Source organism: Sinohyriopsis cumingii, chromosome 11, assembly GCF_028554795.1.
Source record: "Sinohyriopsis cumingii isolate HCF-2022 chromosome 11, ASM2855479v2, whole genome shotgun sequence".
Classification (NCBI taxonomy): domain Eukaryota; kingdom Metazoa; phylum Mollusca; class Bivalvia; order Unionida; family Unionidae; genus Sinohyriopsis; species Sinohyriopsis cumingii.
Genome location: NC_142971.1, coordinates 107,832,956 through 107,855,318, shown reverse-complemented (window position 1 = coordinate 107,855,318; position 22,363 = coordinate 107,832,956). Strand labels below are relative to the sequence as shown.

Genomic DNA, 22,363 nt, shown 5'->3' with positions numbered 1-22,363 from the left:
TTCATATCTTAACTGGATTATAGAATGACTTTCTCTCCAAAACTTATTAAGAGGTTAGTATTAGGACTGGTCAGTCTGATGTCAGGATAATGTAACTGGGTGGGACATCATGTAACATGTCTGTGGCATGATGCCCCACTGCAGACATCATAGCAACATGACTGAAAAATTGTTAAAGCTACATTACAACTCCAAATCTCACACACACACACACTCTCTCTAGAACAGCATTATTATTTCAGATTAAACATAATGTGTAGACTTCCAGCATGAACACCATTGATATTTACACAGAAAATGTCATTGCAGCATCTAGTCCAACTAAAGTTAATCAAATGTAGAAGCACAGCTGTCATCTCAAATACTGTCAGGTGAGCAATATCAGGCCCACTTGATACTCTTGTTTATGCTTTGCATAGCAGTGTAAATTAATCCAGTTGATAAAATTCAGTTTTATTTGCATTCATACAATTTATCTGTCTCATTTCCATACATTTTTTACTTTTCATTTCAGTCTAATTAGTACAATTCTTACATCAACTTTTGATGATGAGGTGTTTGATGTCAAAGCCCTTCGAGCATTTAGAGTGTTGAGGCCTTTGCGATTGGTGTCACGGGCACCAAGTAAGTAAAACTTCATACATTTTACTTTCATATAGTCTGATATATTATCTCATAATCTTTGACTTCTTATTTGCAATTCATTATTTTTCATTTTTGACTGAGGCCTTAAAACTGATATGTTCCAGTTTATGCTAAAAATATCTTAGGTTCTGGCAATCACATGAACATTTCATTTTCAATTTTATTTTAATAACCATCTCCTTGGCATAGCCTTTATTCATTTTTACCAAATATAGTTTGTAATAATAGTGTTACAAGCCAAGGGTCTTTTCTTGACCGAGTGAATGTTAAACCCATGCACACTTCCTGCTAGAAGTCATAAGTTTACCCCAAATTTCCAAAGACTTATATACAACTTCAGTTGTAAATTAGAAAGCCCAACGTGTCCGTTTTATACATAAATTTTACTCTAATTAATGCAAGACCACAGATAAAACACCTGCCAAATATCTATCAACCGCACATCTGCATGGTTTCTCTTCATCAGGTTTCCGTACCGCCAGCCATTCACGCCATAGAAACTATATGAGTATCCCCTAACACTGGGAACTATTTTAACTCCGCTGCCTTAGGCCAGTCAGTGTATGCTTTCCAGGCACATGTGTCAAGCAAGGCAACTCCAATTTAGGCAAATAATTAGTTTGTATGGTAATTTTCTCTGTAGGATATTATGTCACTGATGCTAATATTGGAAACAATAGTAAGAGATTCTTTTAAAATGAAATCACCACAATAGTTCATCAAATAATGAATATTCTTTCTCTATTGACATGTAATGAATGAAATTTTATAAAGATTATGTAGAGCAGTCTGTTTACAGTAGTAAAAATGACCATGATAGTAGACCAAGTTACAGATGATATTTCACAAGTCCCCTAGTTTCATATGGTTTTCTACTCTAATAGATCTAATAAAATATTTTGCCATACTGTGATCTCACTAAAAATTTAGTTGCAGATTTAATGTTGACAGTGATCAGTACACCAATCATAGTCCAGTTTTTAATGGAACATACTGTCTGTGGTAGTGTCTAATAAATTTTTAAGAGATATTGCTATGAATGACTGTTTTTATATTTATTTCTTTTTTTGTTAGTTTTAATGGCAAACATATTTAGATATATCATGTCAAGGAAATGGTGAGCTAAGTGCCTTTCCCAGGGCCGTATTAAGGTAGGCAGTCAAGATGGTCAGGGTTAGTAATGAGCTCATGATCCATGGATTACATGGTTGATTCTGTACCAGCAGTTATCTCCAACCATAAATGAAAAGTGTCAGAATGAATGTGGTGCCCTTTGGAAAACTATTTTGTTGTTTTTGTGGGGTTTTTTTTCAAAACGTGTGGAAAAAATGTAAAGTGTTGGATGGGAAATGAAATAGAAAGTTAAAATGAAGTGTCTTGATGTTAGTTCTGTGGCATTTTACTGCTTCCAGTGATGTTTATTGTGACATTATGTTGCATCTTTGTTCTTTATTCGTATTGGTTTCTGTTCGTATATCAGTTATATATGTAGTACATTTGAGAGAAGATGTAATGATTTTACAGAGATCCTATATTTGTTGGTATTTGGGGACTCGGCATATTAGAATTACTACACTTTGGACTTGAGTAAAAGTTTCTCCATTAACATTAGACACCTATGTTTTTTTTTATTCTTAATGATCCTGTAGCTGCTCATGTTAGAAAGAAACCAGTCTTTAAAAAAATGTACTGTTTTGTCAGAAAGTCGCATCTATGATTGTATCTGTGCTTGTTTACATTATGGAGTTATTAATATACCAAATGGTAAAGTTGTTATCACAGCTTTAATGTGTACTTGATGCGAATGATCACAGCTCTAATCATGGATGAATTGTTTCTCCACATCAGCTTTCCTTTCAAGTGGAATCCTTTCATCTTGCATAATAACAGGAAGAAAAAAACCCACCTTATTGGAAAAACTGGTTTCCTGGAATCAAATTATAGTGTATAAATCTTATTGCAATGCCTGCATGTACTTAATTTTCAGGTATATTTCATTAAATATAATTTACAGATGAGGCCTTCACCATTCACCTATTGATATAACATGAACATAGTTTATACAGTCTTAAAAGAATCCCTGAGTTTGTTGAAAACTCTTTGTTCTCTAAACTTACTGAAGTCATTTGAGGGAATACAGAACATGAGAACTTGATAAAATGTATCACTGTTTACATTAATAATTTTTGTTATTGACATATTTTCTAATACTAATAAAAAACTTGTGTTAATTAAATGACACATGACATAGGTAGTTTCCAGTTGGAGTAGTGTCCCATTGCTGTTGTAGGACACAAGTTGGTTATTTAGCTCCACTTGTCATAGACTAGAAGCACTTATGGGATGGCCTGTTGTTCATTGTCCAATGTCCAGCCATCCATACATGCCAAGTCCCCCACATTGTCCGGAAGTCTTTTGATTTTTAACCCCATCGTTTGATCTGCTGATTTGCTGACAATATCCAGAAATAAAAAAAACTGCCAAGCATAGGTATTTCCAGCTAAAACAACATTCAATACCCTGTTCATGACTACCATAATCCGTCAATCAAGTTCTTACAGTCGGAATGTTCTCTGCCTTTTTCGTCAATTCGAGAAATAAACCTCAGATGTAATTTGTCCCCGTTGAGAATTATATTCTGAACTACTTTTGTTCACATGGAGCAACATGGCAGTGGAAGGAGACACATCACAATCAGAATATCATCGGCCTTTGCTGTTGTACATTCCTGGTTATACCCATTTGCAATATTAGTGTATCATGCATGACCATGACACTTCCTTCAACAGTGGCCAGCTCTTCAGTCATATTTCCAGAGCCATGAAGATGCTGTGAAGATGGGGAGTGAACAGATCTGTGGAGAAACCTTATAAACCCAGAAATGAAACTGACATATCACTTTCTTCTATACATATGGAACCACTAAATGACTTTAACACCATGCTACAGGCTGGTGATGTTATGATGGGATACCTCCATGTGGAGATGGAACAAATTCTACGGAAATTCATGGGAAAGTTTGTGAAGACGAGTGTTGACACTGCCTCAGCAAGGATTACGGAGGTCAGCTTTATGTCACCAGAAAACCAGCATGACAGCTCTTTGTTAGCAGTGGGTATGGAAGCCAGATGTTTCGTTAACAACAACCCAGACAACATTTCTCAACCCAGCTGAGCTCCTTCTTTAGGAGTGTGAGGTCCTTCTATGAGGAGGTTAAAGCAAAGATGCTAGCTAAGTTTCCATTTAATGACCTGACCCTGAAGGCCCTTGGTTACCTGAATCCTGAGAGAAGATTGGAGATTTTAGTAGAAGCTGTGTTTCAGCTGAGTGACAATGGTTACAGCAACTGACAAACTGTGTCAACTTGAAGATGAGTTCAGGGACTTCCAGCTCTCCCTGGCCTCAGACCTGTCCAGTTTCACTCAGGGAGAAATACCATTGGATGTCTTCTGGGTAGACATGAGCAGAGTTTCCACACCCTTGAAGAAACCCAGATTCCCAAATCTAGTGAAGCTGTCTATAGCAACACTCAGCTTGCCACATGGTAATGCAGACCTTGAGCACTGTTTCAGCATGTTGAGGAAGATTCAGACAGACCACCATAGAAATTTATGTTGAAAAACTGTATTGTCACTAATATCTTGTAAGATAAATGCAAAGTGTGACTGTTTTGAGCTTAGACCTTCAAATGGTTTGTGCATTGCTGCAAAAGGAGCTTCTCTACAAGACTGAAATACAAGCAACACATGTTGAAAAAAACTAAGTTTGTTTGAGGATCCAATTTGTCATTATTTTTTGAACCACAGTGATTCTTGTGAAGATTTTTAAATTATTTTTTGTGAGATTAAAAAATAACAAAATTAATGAAGTTCAGTAACTATTATTCATTATTGTTATTTTACCCAGCTGTGCTATGATCAGCACTTTTGTTCTTAAACGTGTGAGAAAAATCTCTCTGATTTTGAACACAAATCTCCCTGATTTGGTTCCAGAAAACTTGGCATGTATGATCCATCATTTAGCAGAAGTTTGTTATCTCTACTCTTAAAATACTTTGAAAGTTGCAATGAAACTTTACACACACATTCATTGCAAAGTCTAGTTGCTTCTAAATGACAATCATGTTTCTTAGATATCCAATATGGCCACTACAGTGACCATCTTAAAAATCTTAGTCATAACATGAAGGGGTTTTCACTAAAAGACTTCATGCTGGAGAAATTGGTACCAGTCTGATAGCTAATATGGCCACAACAGCAGCTTTATAAAATCTTGTGATTGCTGTGCTTCCTGAATGTAAAGCATTGTTGACGTGAGGTTGTCACTGATAGACTTCTTATGGCATCTAGATGGTCTTAAATAAAAGTTGTACGAATATGTTATCCAAAATGGGCATCTCATTGGCCACCTTGAAAGTCTTATAACTACTCCCAGATGGAAAGTCATATCATTATTGCCTTTTCACCGGAAGACTTGTTGTGGTGTCAAGTTGGTACTAAATGATATTCAGTGTGGCCAGCATGGCAGCCATCTTAAAAATCTTGTTATTGCTATTTCTGCTAAATAGAATGTCATGTTGACAATAAGCTTTCACCAGCAAACTGCTCATGATTTCTACCGGTAGTTTGTCATGAATAAAAATGGTGCTGATCTGACCTCAAATTTTGCAACCATAGTAGCCATCTTGAAAATTTTCTTGTTGCTACTTCTTCTAAATGGATTGTCATATCAACAAATGGTTTTTCACCAGAAGACTCTTATGATGCTTAGTTGGTCCTGAATGAAAACGATGTGGATTTGGTCATCTCATTGGCCATCTTCAAAAATCGTTATTGCTGCTCCTCCAGAAGTGATGGTCATATTGACATAGGGGTTTCACTAAATGATTCTTATGATGTCTAGTTGATCCTGATGAAAATGGTGCTCCACAACCATCAAGCATGGCAGCCACAGTGAACGTAAGGAAAATCTTGTCATTAATTCACTGGAATGGATGGTCATATTGACATTAGGTTTTCATCAAAAGTCTTCTAATGGTGTCTGGTTTGTCTTAAATGAAAATGGAACTGATTTTTCATCCAGTATGGCTGCCAAAGCAGCTATTTTCAAAATCTTGTTGCCCAAGAATATCAGAAAAGATTCCAACATTCTTCAGTTAAAATGAAGAAATGGTCTTATCTTTCCTTGAAATTCTTTTCTTCCTTAGAGCAATTGATCCCTCAGAGAGGCTCTTGCTCCTGGGTTTTTTCTTTTTAAAAACATATAAAGAAAACAAGATATGAAGAAAGTTTTCTATTCAATAAGAAAAAATGCTTCAAAACTGACTCAATAGTCTTTGAAAAATGACTCTTTTGGGTTGTATAAACCATGATTAATAAGGACATACTACAATAATCCATCATCTGTATAATTTGAAAAGTGTCGTATTTACATTTTTAGCTTCTTCTCATAAGCCATTAACACATTAACTCATTCAGCCCCAGACCCATTATCAGTATCTCTGCTGCTATGCCCCAGCAGCGGTAAGCTGTGTCTAGCTGCGTGTGCCCCAGAGTTTTTACCTGTTTGAAAAATTTTGTAAACATCGTACACATGCATTCACTCTTACCTTAATTTCTCTGCTTATATCCAATTAAAATCCAAGAAAGTTTCACCATTTATTGCAAATGAATTTGTCTACACAGTGATGTATTATTTTTCCCTATTTGTCCAAGTCTTTCACGACTTATTTATACAGAATTTTCAAAATTATGTGCAACATTTATCCGCAAGAACTCGATCATCATCGCTGTCAGCATCCTCATCTTCGGACGATTCAGTCTCAGAAACTTCTATGTCCGAATCGAAATCTCACAAAATATCCAACTGCCAAACATATCTTTCATCAGCTTGCTCAGTATTTTCAAAATCAAACCCGAGAAACTCCTCATTTTTGCTCTCATCAAAAATCACTCTTACGTCCGCCATCATTTACGATTTTTCATGACCACAACACGTGTAGTTAAACCGCTTTCAAAACAGGAGCCCTTAGCTTCTGAACAATTCAAATTTCCGCAAATGAAAGTAAAATCATTTCTGATTGGTTTAATAGTTGTTAGTTCTTGGAATAAACCCATTTCTAACCAATCAGAGACGTTGAATCTAACACACATTCATCACGCTTGGAGACGGGATCGGCCATTGAATGCAGTAAAAAAATCACGACTACAGGCGGGATCGGCCATTGAATGCAGAAACCGGATCACGCCTACAGACGGGATCGGGGCTTAAAGGGTTAACCCCTAGCGATGACTTAACGGGGCAGGAGGTAGTAGCCTTCTGCCGAGCTCTGTAGTGTTATGGTCATGCATGATACACTAAAGTGGGTATTATAGAAAGGCAGCTCTACAATGATACCAAATAATCTGGAATATCTAGTTGCACAACAAAATACAGATTAAAAATCCTCATTTTTTTGGACCCGACCTTTTTTTGTCCAAAATTCGCCATTGGTCGGAATCTGATTTTGTGTCCAGATGTTAGACTTTTTGGTCTCAGATCCAAGGCAAACCGGTATGAACTGCAAACAGACAGATGAGCCTTTGCAAAAAGTAGGATAAGATGGGCATTTGGAATAAAGAGTGGTCTCCATACAAAAATAATTGCTCCATTTAGCAAAAAAAAAAAGAACTCCAACTTTTACCCTTCTGCTCATGCGCAGGTCAAATAGCCAATGTAAAATGATGTTCCTAACACAACTAGGCAGTATGTTATTGAAAGATGACCGGGGATTTGGTGTTTTCGAGTCTATTCAGAAATAGCTTTCAAAATGTGTTTCCTACTAGATTTTCAGACGAAAATGACGAAAAGCTCCAGGGATTAATGTGTTAAACAGTGCATTTTGATAATGTCACCAAATTTGAATATTCCTTGCGTATTTAATCACTTGTGCATCGACATTGCACATGAATTACAAATTTAGCAATTCCTTGACAATTTGTAAAAAAAAAAAAAATCCTCCAGGGGTTAATGTGTTAAATCAGTTTCAATCAAAATTGGCAGACATCATCATGGCACTCCAAAAAATGTTTCCCAAATAAATGTTCCTAAAATTTGGTAAATTGATGACTATGCCATTCTCCTTACATAAAAAGCAAGCAACAAAAGTAAAATCAGTAGCAGGTCTTTTAAACCAATTTGTTAAAAGTTTTTACAAAATTTTATTAAGTCTATAGGTAAATGGAAAGAATTGTTTATGAATCTAGTCAGTCAACATTCACCCTTAAAAATGCAAAGAATAAAATATGATCATTATCCAGGCTAAATTATAATGGCAGTATTAGTCTAAGCTGTTGTTAAAAGCTAGAGCCAACTTGAAAGGATCAGGTCGTTATTTTTATCCAGTTTGGAAGAATAAAGTATAATGTGTTGCCTCTAAGCTTTAATAACGTCAAATCACAGGATCAGACCATCTCACCTGTGTCATTTTGCTGGTAATTTGTGCAGTTGATTTTATCTTAGTACACTTTGTTGCTGATTTGTCTTATTTCTGGTAATTTTGTGGGACCTTTCTGCCATTTTCCTCTTCCCACACATTGCAATTAACACAGCAAAACGTTGTATGGATCTACTGTGCTCATGTTCTGATATATAATATCACATCAATCACTGGCACCTTAAGGATTTTGTTTTCAGTGGTTATTAAAAGATATTTGTTTTAAAATATTTACAAAACATTGATATTAATACAGAATTTCATATTATCAACTCGTTTTTTTAAACCGCAGCAGCATTCATATGTTATCTAATCTGAAGATGTGAATTTCTCTAGTTACCAAAAACTGAATAGGTAACACCACTACGAAAGGTAGAGACAAAAGATGACATAAACATATTTTGGCCAATTTCTTTTTAAAAAAACTAACTGAAAAACATGTTACTCATTCATGGTTTATTTCAGTGACCGCAGGCTTCTCCATCACAATTATACAGGTTTTAGGCAAATTCTAAATTCATTCCTGTTAAACAGCATCAATATTGGTTATTTATACATGGCTTTACATGAAGCAAAGTTTCATGACGGGGGGAACATTATGTTTTTTTAAAGTGTTCGATCATGCAGATCATAAATTTATTTCTCCTAGGAAAAAGAAAAATGTTTCACTGTTTTGATGCTGTTTACAAATGGTTTGCTTCATTCATAAGAGAGACATTATAACTAATGGATACATATCACAAAGTAAAAGAATGCAACTGTGGTGTGCCACAAGGATTGATTCTTCAGGTCACTTTGTTTGTTCTTTTACCATTCGTTGCCATAATATTGGCAATTTTATTACTCTCTGCTCTTTACTGCATATACTCACGAGTTGAGTCAAACTGCAAATAACAAAGATCATGATCGGCCATATCATAATGCCCCTGCAGACCAGGTTATATGTTGTTTAATCTACTGATTACTCCAAACAAACTGCACAGACCCAGATCTTCCAGCACATTATCTTGGTCTCTGCAGTTAGCAGTTGGACTCGACTTATAAGTGAGTATACATGGTATGTAGATGCAGCTGTAAAAATTAATTTCAAAATAATTTTCAGATGGCTTTAGAGAGGTTTTACGGAGAATGCCATGGATGTAAATGCAAATTTTAAAAAAAATCATTAACAACATGGCAGAGCAAAGAAAATTAATGACTGATGACTTGAGCCTTTCTCTAATATAATGAAAAACTGAAAGTGATTTCTAAAGAATAAAGTTCTTGGTGTTCTTCTTGACAATAATCTGCTTTGGTCTGATCACACAAGTTTCATTACTAAGAAATGAGCTCTTCCTTGGCTATTAAGAAGAATGAAGTATTTCGTTCCCAAAAATACCATGTCACTTTGATACCTTTAAGGTCCACATCGGCACTGCAGGTCCCATGTCTTAGCATAGACACCATGTGTTATTTTGTCCAGTTTTTAGCTTGTACAAAGAGCCTTCCTTCACGCATGTACATAACATTACAGTGCAACTTCGCCTGCATATAGGCCAAGTGCTTAATTGGAGGATGAAGAAGATGAATGTATGGATGGAGGGATGTGTGTCTATGTGTGTGTGGGTCTCTCTCTCTCTCTCTATATATATATGTGTGTGTGTGTGTGTGTGTATGTATGTATGTATATATGTATACACACATCCAATGATCAAATTTCATGATTTGAACATAAAAAGAACCCAATGAATGAGTAGTTAATACAAATCTGGACTGCTCTTGTGGCCTAAGTGGTTAGTGTCCACCTTTGATGTTGGAGATCGCAGTTTCAAACCCCATCTGAGTCATACCAAAGGCATAAAAAAATGGTACTAGCAGCTGCCTCACTTGGTGCATTAAGAGGTTAGTGTATGGACTGGTCAGCCTCTTGTCAGGATAATGTGACTGGTGGTACATGATGTTATATGTCTATGGCATCATGCCCCAGTGCTAGATATCACTATAAACTGCCACACTGCAGACAATGTAGCAATCTGACTAAAATTGTTAATGCAACATTAAAAATCACACATGCACACAGACACACACACACTGTGAACAAAGTTCCTGAAGTATGAAATGTGTCTCAGATAAATATATCATTTGGTAAACTGGGCTGTATAGCTTGTCATCATGCATCCATTCACCAATTTAGATGATTATAGGTAGGTCAGTGTACATATAACTTATCAAAACTCAGGTGGTTATGAGCTAAATATAAAAACTTCACCTAACCAGTAAAATGGAGAATACAGCTCACTATGACCTTTTATGATATAGGTGCAATATTAAGAGAGATATATACAATTATACAATCATCTAGTGTAATGACTGAAGCATGAACAATAAAAACTACAAACTGAACCAAAATCAGATCACTTTATGATGTGCATGTTATCCACACAGTTTGGTGACTGTAGATAGTGGGCAATTGAGTTATTATGCAGAACCCAAATTGGTAACAGAAGGAAGACTTGACACTGGATAGATGGACATCATTAAAAACACAATACACCTTGCCTTACGGTAGGCTGATTATCCTGTCACTGGCTGTTGATAATATAATTATAGCCCTATTTTAACATGTATTAAAATTATATCATGATAATTCTACTTACTGTATTACTGATCAAATATTTCCAAAGATAAGGGTATACTGAATATGCAGTCTTTTGCTCATATTTAAATGCCTTCATATACCAAGTTTTATCTGTGTACAAAGACCAATTTGCACTTATCCCTTGGGTGGCCACTATTCAACGGGTTTTGTAGTAATAAGGTAGGTATATGTGTGGTTTCACAGTGTGTCTGCAAAATACTGGCTTGTATTGCTGATTCAAAGTTAAAAATTGAATTTTTAAAAGATTTAAAGTGACAATACAAATATTAAATATAAAAGATTGGGAAAACATCTTCAGTTAGAAATTGATTTTGATTTTGATTTTACTTTCAGCAGCATCATAGTTACTGGAGACTAGTAAAATATAGAGAAGAGCTACGTAATCGTTGATTACCCTCTGGTTTGAGCTAAAACATGTCTGCAGTGGGGGCATATTTGTTTTCGAATTTTAGATTGGAAGAGACTTTAAGATTTTCTTGAATTGTCCAATCTGTTCATATTTTCAGCACTATCTTACATTTTTATTAAAATAGAAAAGCTGATAAATGAACATTGTTGCCCCACTTGCATGTTCAGCTTGAAGCCCAGAAAGTGAATCTTGTTATTTGAGGGTAAATGGATCATGATATTCAAATGGCAGGTTGATTTTCAAATTCAGTTGTATTCAATACTGCATGCCATGTGTATCAGCAGCAATTGATTTTACCTACTGCAGACACGTAAAGTAAATATCTTTTCATACAAAATAAACTTTAGATAATGTAAAATTGATATTGATCACCATTTGTATTGATTGATTTCCAGACTTTATGACTATTGCTGAAAGGTCAAGTCCTGATACCAGCAGAAGATAGCTGCAGTTAGGAACACAGATGCAGTTTGAGTGCATCTGTTTTTTTTTACAGTCATACATAAAAGGATACAACACCCCATATAATGCCATAATGACTTTTTAAAACTGCTGATGCAAACAACAACATAACAGTCCTAATAAATACAGAGAGATTATATGGTTCTTATGCATGGACATGCTTGTTTATGGATAAAATCTTGAAGAACCATGGATCATAGAACAAATACTATACCTGTAAAGAAACTAATGTTCTCAGATTGGTAAATGACACTCTTTGCTTGTGTTGTTATTAATGGTTGATACACAGAATAATTAGGCAGAAGTTGAAATATATTGGAAATATGCATCTATGTGTGGGGGTGTAAGAGCAATACTAATCACAAAACATAAGACCGCAAAAAGCAAGATAAAATGAAATTGCACAGCTTTCTTAGAATTCCATGTTTGATTTTTAGCTCAACTGTCTTATACTTTGGATGGTCTGTTCTTCATTGTCTGTCTGTCTGTCTGTTAGTACATGTTAATCTCATGGTACAGTTATTCCAAGACTGCTCAGTGGCCTAAGTAGTTAAAATGTGCTCATCAGATGCAGGAAGACTTTGGTTGGAACCCTGGTTGAGTTGTACTGATAAACATGGTACTGGCAGCTGCCTCTCTAGGCACTCAGCATTTAGAGGTTAGTGTTAGGTCTGGTCAACCTGATGTCAGCATATTGTGACTTAGTGAAACATAATGCTACATGTCTGTGGCATGATGCCCCAGTGCTTGACATCAATATAAACTGCCACACTGCAGGCATCATAGTTATATGACTGAAAAATTGTTAAATTCCAGATCATACACAGTTACACCTAAATGAAAACAGTTTTACTCAGACATCCAGTATGGCCAACATAGCAGCCAGCTTTAAATTCTTTTTAAGGATAATCCTTCTAAATCAAAAATCAAATTGATGTGGGGTTTCCACTGAAAGACTTATTATGATTGTCTCATTTGTCCTAAAAGAAAATGGTCCTGCTCAGATATCCAATATCATTACAATCTTCAGATGTTGCTGCTACTCCTCATGAATGAAAAGTCATATCCACATGAGGTTTTCACCAGTAGACTGCATTGTCTAGTTGGTCCTTAATGAAAATAGTGTTACTTGGACATGCAATGAGACTGCCACAACAGCTGTTTTGAAAATCATGTTATTCCTCTTCTGATAGTCATATCAATGTGAGGTTTTCACCAGTAGACTGCATTGTCTAGTTGGTCCTTAATGAAAATAGTGTTACTTGGACATGCAATGAGACTGCCACAGCAGCTGTTTTGAAAATCATGTTATTGCCTCTTTTGATAGTCATATCAATGTGAGGTTTTCACCAGCAGACTGCATTGTCTAGTTGGTCCTTAATGAAAATAGTGTTACTTGGACATGCAATGAGACTGCCACAACAGCTGTTTTGAAAATCATGTTATTCCTCTTCTGATAGTCATATCAATGTGAGGTTTTCACCAGTAGACTGCATTGTCTAGTTGGTCCTTAATGAAAATAGTGTTACTTGGACATGCAATGAGACTGCCACAGCAGCTGTTTTGAAAATCATGTTATTGCCTCTTTTGATAGTCATATCAATGTGAGGTTTTCACCAGCAGACTGCATTGTCTAGTTGGTCCTTAATGAAAATAGTGTTGCTTGGACATGCAATGAGACTGCCACAGCAGCTGTTTTGAAAATCATGTTATTGCCTCTACTGATAGTCATATCAATGTGAGGTTTTCACCAGTAGACTGCATTGTCTAGTTGGTGCTTAATGAAAATAGTGTTACTTGGACATGCAATGAGACTGCCACAGCTGCTGTTTTGAAAATCATGTTATTGCCTCTTCTGATAGTCATATCAATGTGAGGTTTTCACCAGCAGACTGCATTTTCTAGTTGGTTCTTAATGAAAATAGTGTTGCTTGGACATGCAATGAGACTGCCACAGCAGCTGTTTTGAAAATCATGTTATTGCCTCTTCTGATAGTCATATCAATGTGAGGTTTTCACCAGTAGACTGCATTGTCTAGTTGGTCCTTAATGAAAATAGTGTTACTTGGACATGCAATGAGACTGCCACAGCAGCTGTTTTGAAAATCATGTTATTGCCACTGCTGATGGATAGAGTCATATCAATATGAAGTTTTCACTAAAAGATTTCTTAAGATATCAACTTGGCTTGGTCCTAAATGGAAAAGCTGCTGATCTGATATTCAAACAATTTTGTTATTGATACTCCTAAACAGAAAGTGATATCAGTATGTTGTTTTCATTGAATGACTTCTTATGATCTAGTTGGTATAAAATAAAAGTAGTGGTGATCTGACCTCAACGGCAACTAAAGTGGTCATCTTGAAAATCATGTAATGGCAATTCGAGATGAAATGTCAGTCAACATCAGGTTTTCATCAAAAGACTTCTTGTAAGGTCAAAGTTAGTCATAAAGGAAATGGCACTGATCTGACATTCATTATGGTCTCTGTGGCAGCTTTCCTGAAGATTTGATCACTGCTCCTTCTATATGGGAAGTAATATCGACTAGGGGTATTCATGAACAGATTTCTTATGATGTGTAGTTGATGTAATTGTAAATGAAATGGTGCCAGTGTGACTTCCAGTATGGCCACCATGGCATCAGTCTTGAAAATCTTGTATCGCTAATCATCCTAAATGCAAAGTTTCATCACCATAAGGTTTTCACCAGAAGACTTCTTATGGTGTCCTGCTGGCCCTAAATGACATCCAGTAGGACCACCCTAGGTGCTCAAACAATCAGATTGATACCCATCTTATATTCTACGTAAAATGCCCATTGGGTTTGTTATTTGAAAAAAAAGCTAATTTGCCTGAGAAGACAGATTTTGCTGACAAAATGCACTTTTTCAGTTATTAAATGACTAGTCAGTCATTAATATTGATCCTGATGTATGCCCCTTACCCATATGGCAGTTATCTACTTTGTACTTATATCAAAAGCTGTAAACTGTATATACAAAGTGAAGCATCTGACCAGTTAATGGGGAACAGATTCCCTGGGTTAACTACAATTAGTGCTTACATGGCTGGTAAATACATGTGATTCTACCTGCAGTAGGACAAAAATACTGTATTTAAGGCTCTCTACCATACAGACTGTTGTATAGTTCAAATCTACAACATTTGAAAATTAACATTAAAAAATGAAAACTAAATTGAAAAAAAGAAAGAAAAAAATGGCATTACATAATCCATAATATTTGTGACTTGTGTAATGATGCATGACTGAGTAAATGGGTTAGGGTCAACATGTGTACACCACAAGCTGTTAATTGGTTACCATATTGATGTGCTCTGGAGAGCTTAGGTCAAATGTGGGATTTTTTTCGTTTAGGTGGTATAAGTAATAAAGGTATCAACTGTGGTTCATTATGGCTGTTGAGTCTTTGATTAAAGTTTTGCTGTCCTTTTGACAGAGGTGAGCTAAAATGGAAAAACCAGCAATTATAACATTATGGTTTTAAACTAAGTATCAGAAAGAAGCAAACCATCAGGTTTAGTAAAATCAGCAAATAAATATATTTCTCTAAGTTACAAAGTGAAAATTTAAGAGGAACTTGTAGTATTGTCAGTTATATTTCAAATAATCCCAACAGTTTTATCTTGGGTCTAAAAGTATAGAGTGTGCTGATGTACCAATAATCTTGAAGAGGTTGATGTACCAAAGTCTTGATGTATCACAATGATATAATACAGAATGTCGTTGAATGAATTCAAATTCAAAAAAAAATTGTGTTTTTGCTTAAAATGGCAATTAGCACTTTGTAATTCCAGTGAATAACAAAAATAAATGATTCCTCTTAAATTATATCTGAATACAACTGAAAATGATTTCACATACTGATCTTAAGAAGATAGGAATGAATAATTTTGTTTACTACAGCCATATATAAAAACTTAAGACACAATAAAATTACCAGGAAGTGGGTCAAACATTTGTTTCCAGAACATTCTGTGTTTGTAACTATGGATAGAGCTTGAACTTAAATACCAGTAAACAGCTTATTTATAACTTACAAATATGACAAAAAGCAAGTACACTGGTTAAACATATTAGTTGATTCAGTATTCTTTCAAGATCAACATAAAGATGAAATAAGATGAAGTAATGAGGGAAGGGGATTTTCAGTAATAATCTGTATTCTTGCAATTTGCAGCTTAACAAAATGTATGTGCTTTCTTAACAGGTCTTGAAGCTTCCTTATTCTGGTCGATGAAAGACCTGATCCTTAACCTTTTGAGATCCGTAATCAGGAGTATCCCGTTTAGCCATCTATGGTCAAAATGTGATTGCACCAGCTGGGTGGCTTGCACTACTTTACTTCAAGAGAATTTTAACTCTTGCTTATTTCTTACCACATCACTCAACACCACAATTGTAACCATGATAGACCTCTTATATGTCAAATCAAAAGCTTTAAATTTAACAAAACAAAAACTAATCCATGTGTTTTTATTACAGTTTTTATTGTGAAATTAGGACTTAGGACCTCATCTCTTATTTTGAAAGTAGGACTTTAATTAATATATTATTTTCAAATTAGGACTTAGGCCAAATTAAAAGGTATGTGCAGTTCTGGTTTCCAACTGATTCCATTTCTTTTTCAGCTGATCCTACATTTTCTTGTTGAAAAAAAATTGGAAAAAAAGACAAAACTTTCAAGAGAAAAAAATAACAAAGGATTTAACTACAATCAAAATTAAATTCAGGATGCCAGTGGATATTTTTTCTAGTCTGTGCTTCATTTTAGTCTGTTCAAACTAGACAAAAAAAAGTTGATATAGGCCATAACTTAACCTAATTGTTTTTTTATGTAACCAGAACTACACATATTTTATTTGACCTTGTATATCTTATTATAAAACTACTGCCAGACAATATGTTATTTAACACTTTAAAACTCTCACATAACTGCAAACAGTATAGTATCCGGTCTGCCATCACATAAGCATCATCAGAGCACAGTCTATGCTTTTTCTTGGAATAATAAGAAGAATAAATGGTGTACAGTGTATGATTTGCAAGCACATCATGTGACTAACAGGTCAGATCTCCTGTTCACAATTTTGGTGCATGATGTGCACAAGCAGATACAGAGTAAAGTCAGATAAATTGGAAGCAAACCATTCTCATGACAACAGTTGCTTTAGCCCTGCTATCTGGGTTTGATTGCATTTCAGTTAATAACTTGTAATCCATTGCAGTATATTAAAGTGACTGTTAGATAAACTTTGAAGTTGTTTTCACAGTAATTGATTTGAAAATTGTGGAATTATGTCTTCAACAGTGTAAATTAAGTTCAGACTTTTCAGCAGTGTACACTGTATTTAGAGGGGATTTCCAATGGTATGGTTAGGTTGACACTCCCTCCATTTTTTGGCAAAAATAATGTACTTTTTAGTGTAAAAATTAATAAATTGGTCTATACAATGCATAATGAACCATCCCCTTTAAATATTAATTCCCTAGAAATCTTAGATCCATCCCTTTTCTTTCATTATTCAGTAATAAAAAGTCTGAACCAGGCTGCTCTTTTTTTGTAAAATTTCCCTTTCCCATTTTATCAAAGAGTAAATTTTTTGTCATCTTGACAATGTTGTTAATGGATACTTGCTGGGCCATACTTCTAAGATCATCCTATTTTGATGCTACAAGACTGTTTTCCAGATGAATATTAAATTAAATGTTGTATTTTCTCCATAAATAAGTTGGTGAGCTCCTTTTTTCTTTTTGTGGTTTAGTTTTCCTCAGTTTAATTGAGAATCACATAAGCAAAATTGTGTTTTAAAATTTAACATTAATTAGCATGGCCATGGCATTAGGAGATACTATTATTCCATCTATGAAGGGTCCTATTTTATTCACCATGATTGGGTTGTCTCCCAAAAATATTGGGTATTTCTTTATAGCAGCTCATAAAATGTTTTTCAAAAAATCTGTTGCATTTTCAACATTTTCATGATATAATATCTGTAAATTTACTTTTGATAACGTGCCTACTAAAACAGGAGTTTGATGACACTGTCTTTAACTCAGTCAAACATACATACTAAAACAAAAGTTGAGTTTGGTGACAGTCATTAACTTAGTCATACAGGCATACTAAAACAGGAGTTTGATGACACTGTCATTAACTCAGTCAAACATACATACTAAAACAAAAGTCGAGTTTGGTGACAGTCATTAACTTAGTCATACAGGCATACTAAAACAGGAGTTGAGTTTGATAACACTGTTATTAACCCAGTCAAATATACATACTAAAACAAAAGTTGAGTTTGATGACACTGTGATTAACTTTGTCATTAACTCAGTCAAACATATATAATTAAACAAAAGTTGAGTTTGATAACAATGTACAGACATACTAAAATAGAAGTTGAGTTTGATAACTATCTGTCATTAACTCAGTCAAACATGCATACTAAAACAAAAGTTGAGTTTGGTGACAGTCATTAACTTAGTCATACAGGCATACTAAAACAGGAGTTGAGTTTGATAACACTGTTATTAACCCAGTCAAATATACATACTAAAACAAAAGTTGAGTTTGATGACACTGTGATTAACTTTGTCATTAACTCAGTCAAACATATATAATTAAACAAAAGTTGAGTTTGATAACAATGTACAGACATACTAAAATAGAAGTTGAGTTTGATAACTATCTGTCATTAACTCGGTCAAACATACATACTAAAACAAAAGTCGAGTTTGACAAAACAATACAGACATACTAAAACAGAAGTTGAGTTTGATAACACTATACATGTACATACATATGAAAACATAAAATGAGTTTTATTGACACTATACAGACATACTAACACAGATGTTGAGTTTGATAACACTATACATATATATGAAAACAAAAGTCGAGTTTGACAAAACTATACAGACATACTAAAACAAAACTTGAGTTTTATTGACACTATGCAAACATGCTAACACGGAAGTTGAGTTTGATAACAGTCTATCATTAACTCAGTCATACAGGCATACCAGCACAAAAACAGGAGCTGTATTTACCAAAAATACATTCCTTATATAAACTTATCTCTAAAATACACTTAATGGACCACAAATGTTTTCTTTTGTAGGCAGGTGCCCTTAGAGTTTGGGACGAGCCTAGGCTCTCGCTCAAGGCTCTATAATTTTGGAGCATTTTTGGGGGCTCAAAGCTCGAGGTCGAAGCTCAACGAGCTTCAAGCTTACGCCTAGAAAAATTCTCCGCATTTTTATATTTTCGGACCAGATAAACCCGTGCGATAATTAATTGACTGGGGGAATGAGCGGCTTTACAGATTCACACGGCCTACGCTTCCCCATGTGTTTGTCGACCAGTGGGCGGTTGTTGCCTTGCAATGGTCATCTCTGGGGGCCCCTAAGATAATAATTCCGACTATTATGATTGCGGCTGACAGGGAGAAGGGGTTTTTCAACTTCTGCAAGCGAGAGAACCGGTGAACTTCTCAAGTGTTTGGCCTGATGATGAGTGGTACTGGAGGGGCAGTAGGCGCACAACTGACGCCCGAGGGATTTCTTTTAAACTGATTTTTGAACAGTTCAAACAACATAAATGTGTTATCAGCGATTTTTCATATTGTATCTGCTCTTTGTTTGTTAATTTTTACTTATATTTTATTTCTAAAGCAGTAGCGATGTCAAAAAATAACAAATCAGCTGTTTGGACTTATTTTAACAAGCCAAAAAGGATAATTTCACAGCTTGCAATGAATGTAAGCAAACAATTTCATGTCCACAAGGAAACACTTCAACAGTGCATTGACATCTGCTTAGGCTTCATCATATTGACGTCAACAAGGATGAGTCTGAAACAGCCGAAGAAAATGAGAACAATGGATAACTTTGTTGTCAAAACTTCACTGGAAGAAATAGTCTCGAAACTCACTGCAGTCGATGGATTCTCGATTTGGAAAATCACTCATTCAGAATTTATTCGTCAATCGCTGTCATTAAGAGGAATGAAGCTACATGCTGATGAAAGATCGGTGATGGCCCTTATTCGCGATTTTGAAGAAAAAGTGAAGCAACAAGTCATACAGGACATTAAGAAAGAACTCTCAGAATCAAAGAGATTTTCAATATCATTGGACAAATGGACAAGTATCGGAAATCGTCGATTTCTCAACATCAACCTTCATACGGTCTCGTCAAAATGTATCAATCTTGGTCTTGTCAGATTTACGGAAGTTGTAATGCTGAAAGAATGAACGAGGTCGTTGAGGAACATCTTAATTCTTTTGGTGTCTCATTCAAACAGGATATTGTTGCCTCTACCGGTGATGGAGCAAGTGTCATGATCAAGTTCGGAGAAAAATCGCCCGCTCTGTATCAAGCCTGCCTTGATCACGGATTTGCCGGTGATGGAGCAAGTGTCATGATCAAGTTCAGAGAAAAATCGCCCGCTCTGTATCAAGCCTGCCTTGATCACGGATTTGCATTTGGGTGTTACAAAAACTTTTTACAGAGAAAATTGCCCAGGTCAAAGAATTTCAGTTTTTTCACGTGAAGAAACTCGACAGACTGATGATTTCGATGAAAGCGACGATGAATTGAGTGCTGAAGAAGTTGAGATACAAAGCGAATCATGGAAGGAAAACATAAACATTGTGAGAGAAATCGTTAAATTTTTCAAAGGCTCAGCCATACAATTGGATGCGTTCAAAGCTAAAAGCTCAGAAAAATTTAACAAAGAACAACAACTGTCCCTCGACTGCAAAACTAGATAGAATTCCATGCCAAAAATGCTTGAAATCTTTATTAAATTATACGATGTCACCAATGAAGTGCTGAGTGAAATCGGATCTGAGCATCTCTTAACTAATTTGAACATAGAATTATTGAAATCCATAGTTTTGGCGCTGAAACCGGTTGAGGTTACTCTTAATGCTATGAGCGAAAAAAAGCTCTGAGAACCGCTTATGTTGCTATTAGCTTCATGAGGGAAAAATTGTCTGCACAAGGAACAGAGATCAGTCGTACTCTTTTAGAAAATATTGATCATTACATCGACGTTAGAGTTAATCAACAACTTATGGATCTTATGATTTCTCTGCACCATTTGGATAATGTGCCATCCAAAACTTCTATTGAATTAGCGACAAATTTGATGAAGCGGCGACAAATTTGATGAAGCGGCTATTTCCTTCGGCAAATACTGCAAATGAAGAAGCACATGATGAGAAAATAACAATTAACCACAACGAGCTCTCACTTGAAGATGAACTTAGATTTCGATTGGAAGCTTCTAGCACTCAGGGATCTCTTCAAACTGATCGATTTAAGAAATTACACCAAGAATTTTCCTTGTCAAAAAGTAATGGTGAAATGACTGAAAATTTGAGGCGATTATCAGATGCCATCAGTACAATCAAACCGACTTCAATTGATTCAGAAAGAGCATTTTCAGTTGCTACTAATTTCTGTACAAAATTGCGATCAAAGTTATCGGATAAATCTCTGATAAATCTATTTTTCGTACTACTCAAGCTCGAAAGCTCAAAAAAATTATCGAGCTCGAGCTCGCACGAGCTTCAAATCCCCGAGCTTTCCTATACTCTAATTACAAACCAAGGCAGCTTACCCTGGGCTGGCTTGCACAACCTGTGGATTATGAGTATGAATTGTTACCAACTGAGATGTCGCAGACACCTTGTGTAGAAACATAAAGGTATTGTACAGTGACTAAAGTAATGACAACAGACCTTTCTGGTATAACAAAAATAACAACAGCAACAACAATAATAATAATAATAATAAAGACTTTATTAAAAACATTAACTTGATAATGTAACTGAACTAATGTGTAATTAGCACCTCATATTGACAGCTGTATCCTACAAAGACTGCATAAAATATTGTAAGGTGATTGAATATCAAGGATGCGGGTTATTCTTGGAAAACCAAAACACGTTTTCTGAAATAAAACACAAAACCTGATTAAAAAGATCTATTTTATCTTAAAGCTGGATTGAAAAAAATCATTAAAAAAATATTACATAACACAGAAATGGATTAAGCACGATTCATCACCTGCCCAAAGAGACTGTTTTTGAACAATGTAATTTTTAAGTACATATAAAAGTTCCTGACATTGTCAAAACTGTCTTAGCTTACCGTACATACTCAAGTCACACCACAAACAATATAATGTACTTGCAGATCAAGGTCTATGTTGTCTGTTATACTGGTTACTCCTAACACACTCAATGGACCCAGATCTGCTGGCAAATTATATGACTGCAGAGCTGGGTCTGTGCAATTTGAGTTAATTCATAAGCAAGTACATATGGTAAATCTCCAATAGAAAGAATAGTCATTTTTAAAAGTACCTTTTCATACTTTTACTCCCATATACAAACCTCTATATAAAAGGACACCTAGAGTATAGGAAAGCTCAGGATTTGAAGCTCGTGCGAGCTTGAGCTCGAGCTCGATAATTTTTTTGAGCTTTCGAGCTTGAGTAGTACGAAAAATAATTTTCTTTATAATTTATTTAAACATCATTCTTGTTAATATAATAGTATTTCAAAAAGACAAGAGCATGCAGAGATTTATCCGATAACTTTGATCGCAATTTTGTACAGAAATTAGTAGCAGCTGAAAATGCTCTTTCTGAATCAACTGAAGTCGGTTTGATTGTACTGATGGCATCTGATAATCTCC

General features: G+C 35.3%; 1 protein-coding gene and 1 pseudogene across 1 annotated transcript in view; both read left to right on the top strand.

Annotated features, from left to right (window-relative positions):
* The window catches only part of LOC149789247 (muscle calcium channel subunit alpha-1-like), a 335,403-nt gene that overhangs the window by 78,551 nt on the left and 234,489 nt on the right, over positions 1 to 22,363 (top strand). The window contains exon 3 of the mRNA XM_089975421.1: positions 515 to 624. Within this exon, the coding sequence (XP_089831547.1) occupies positions 515 to 624 (110 nt within the window). The remainder of the gene's footprint in view (positions 1 to 514; positions 625 to 22,363) is intronic.
* Positions 3,439 to 3,995, top strand: LOC149789248 (uncharacterized; annotated as a pseudogene).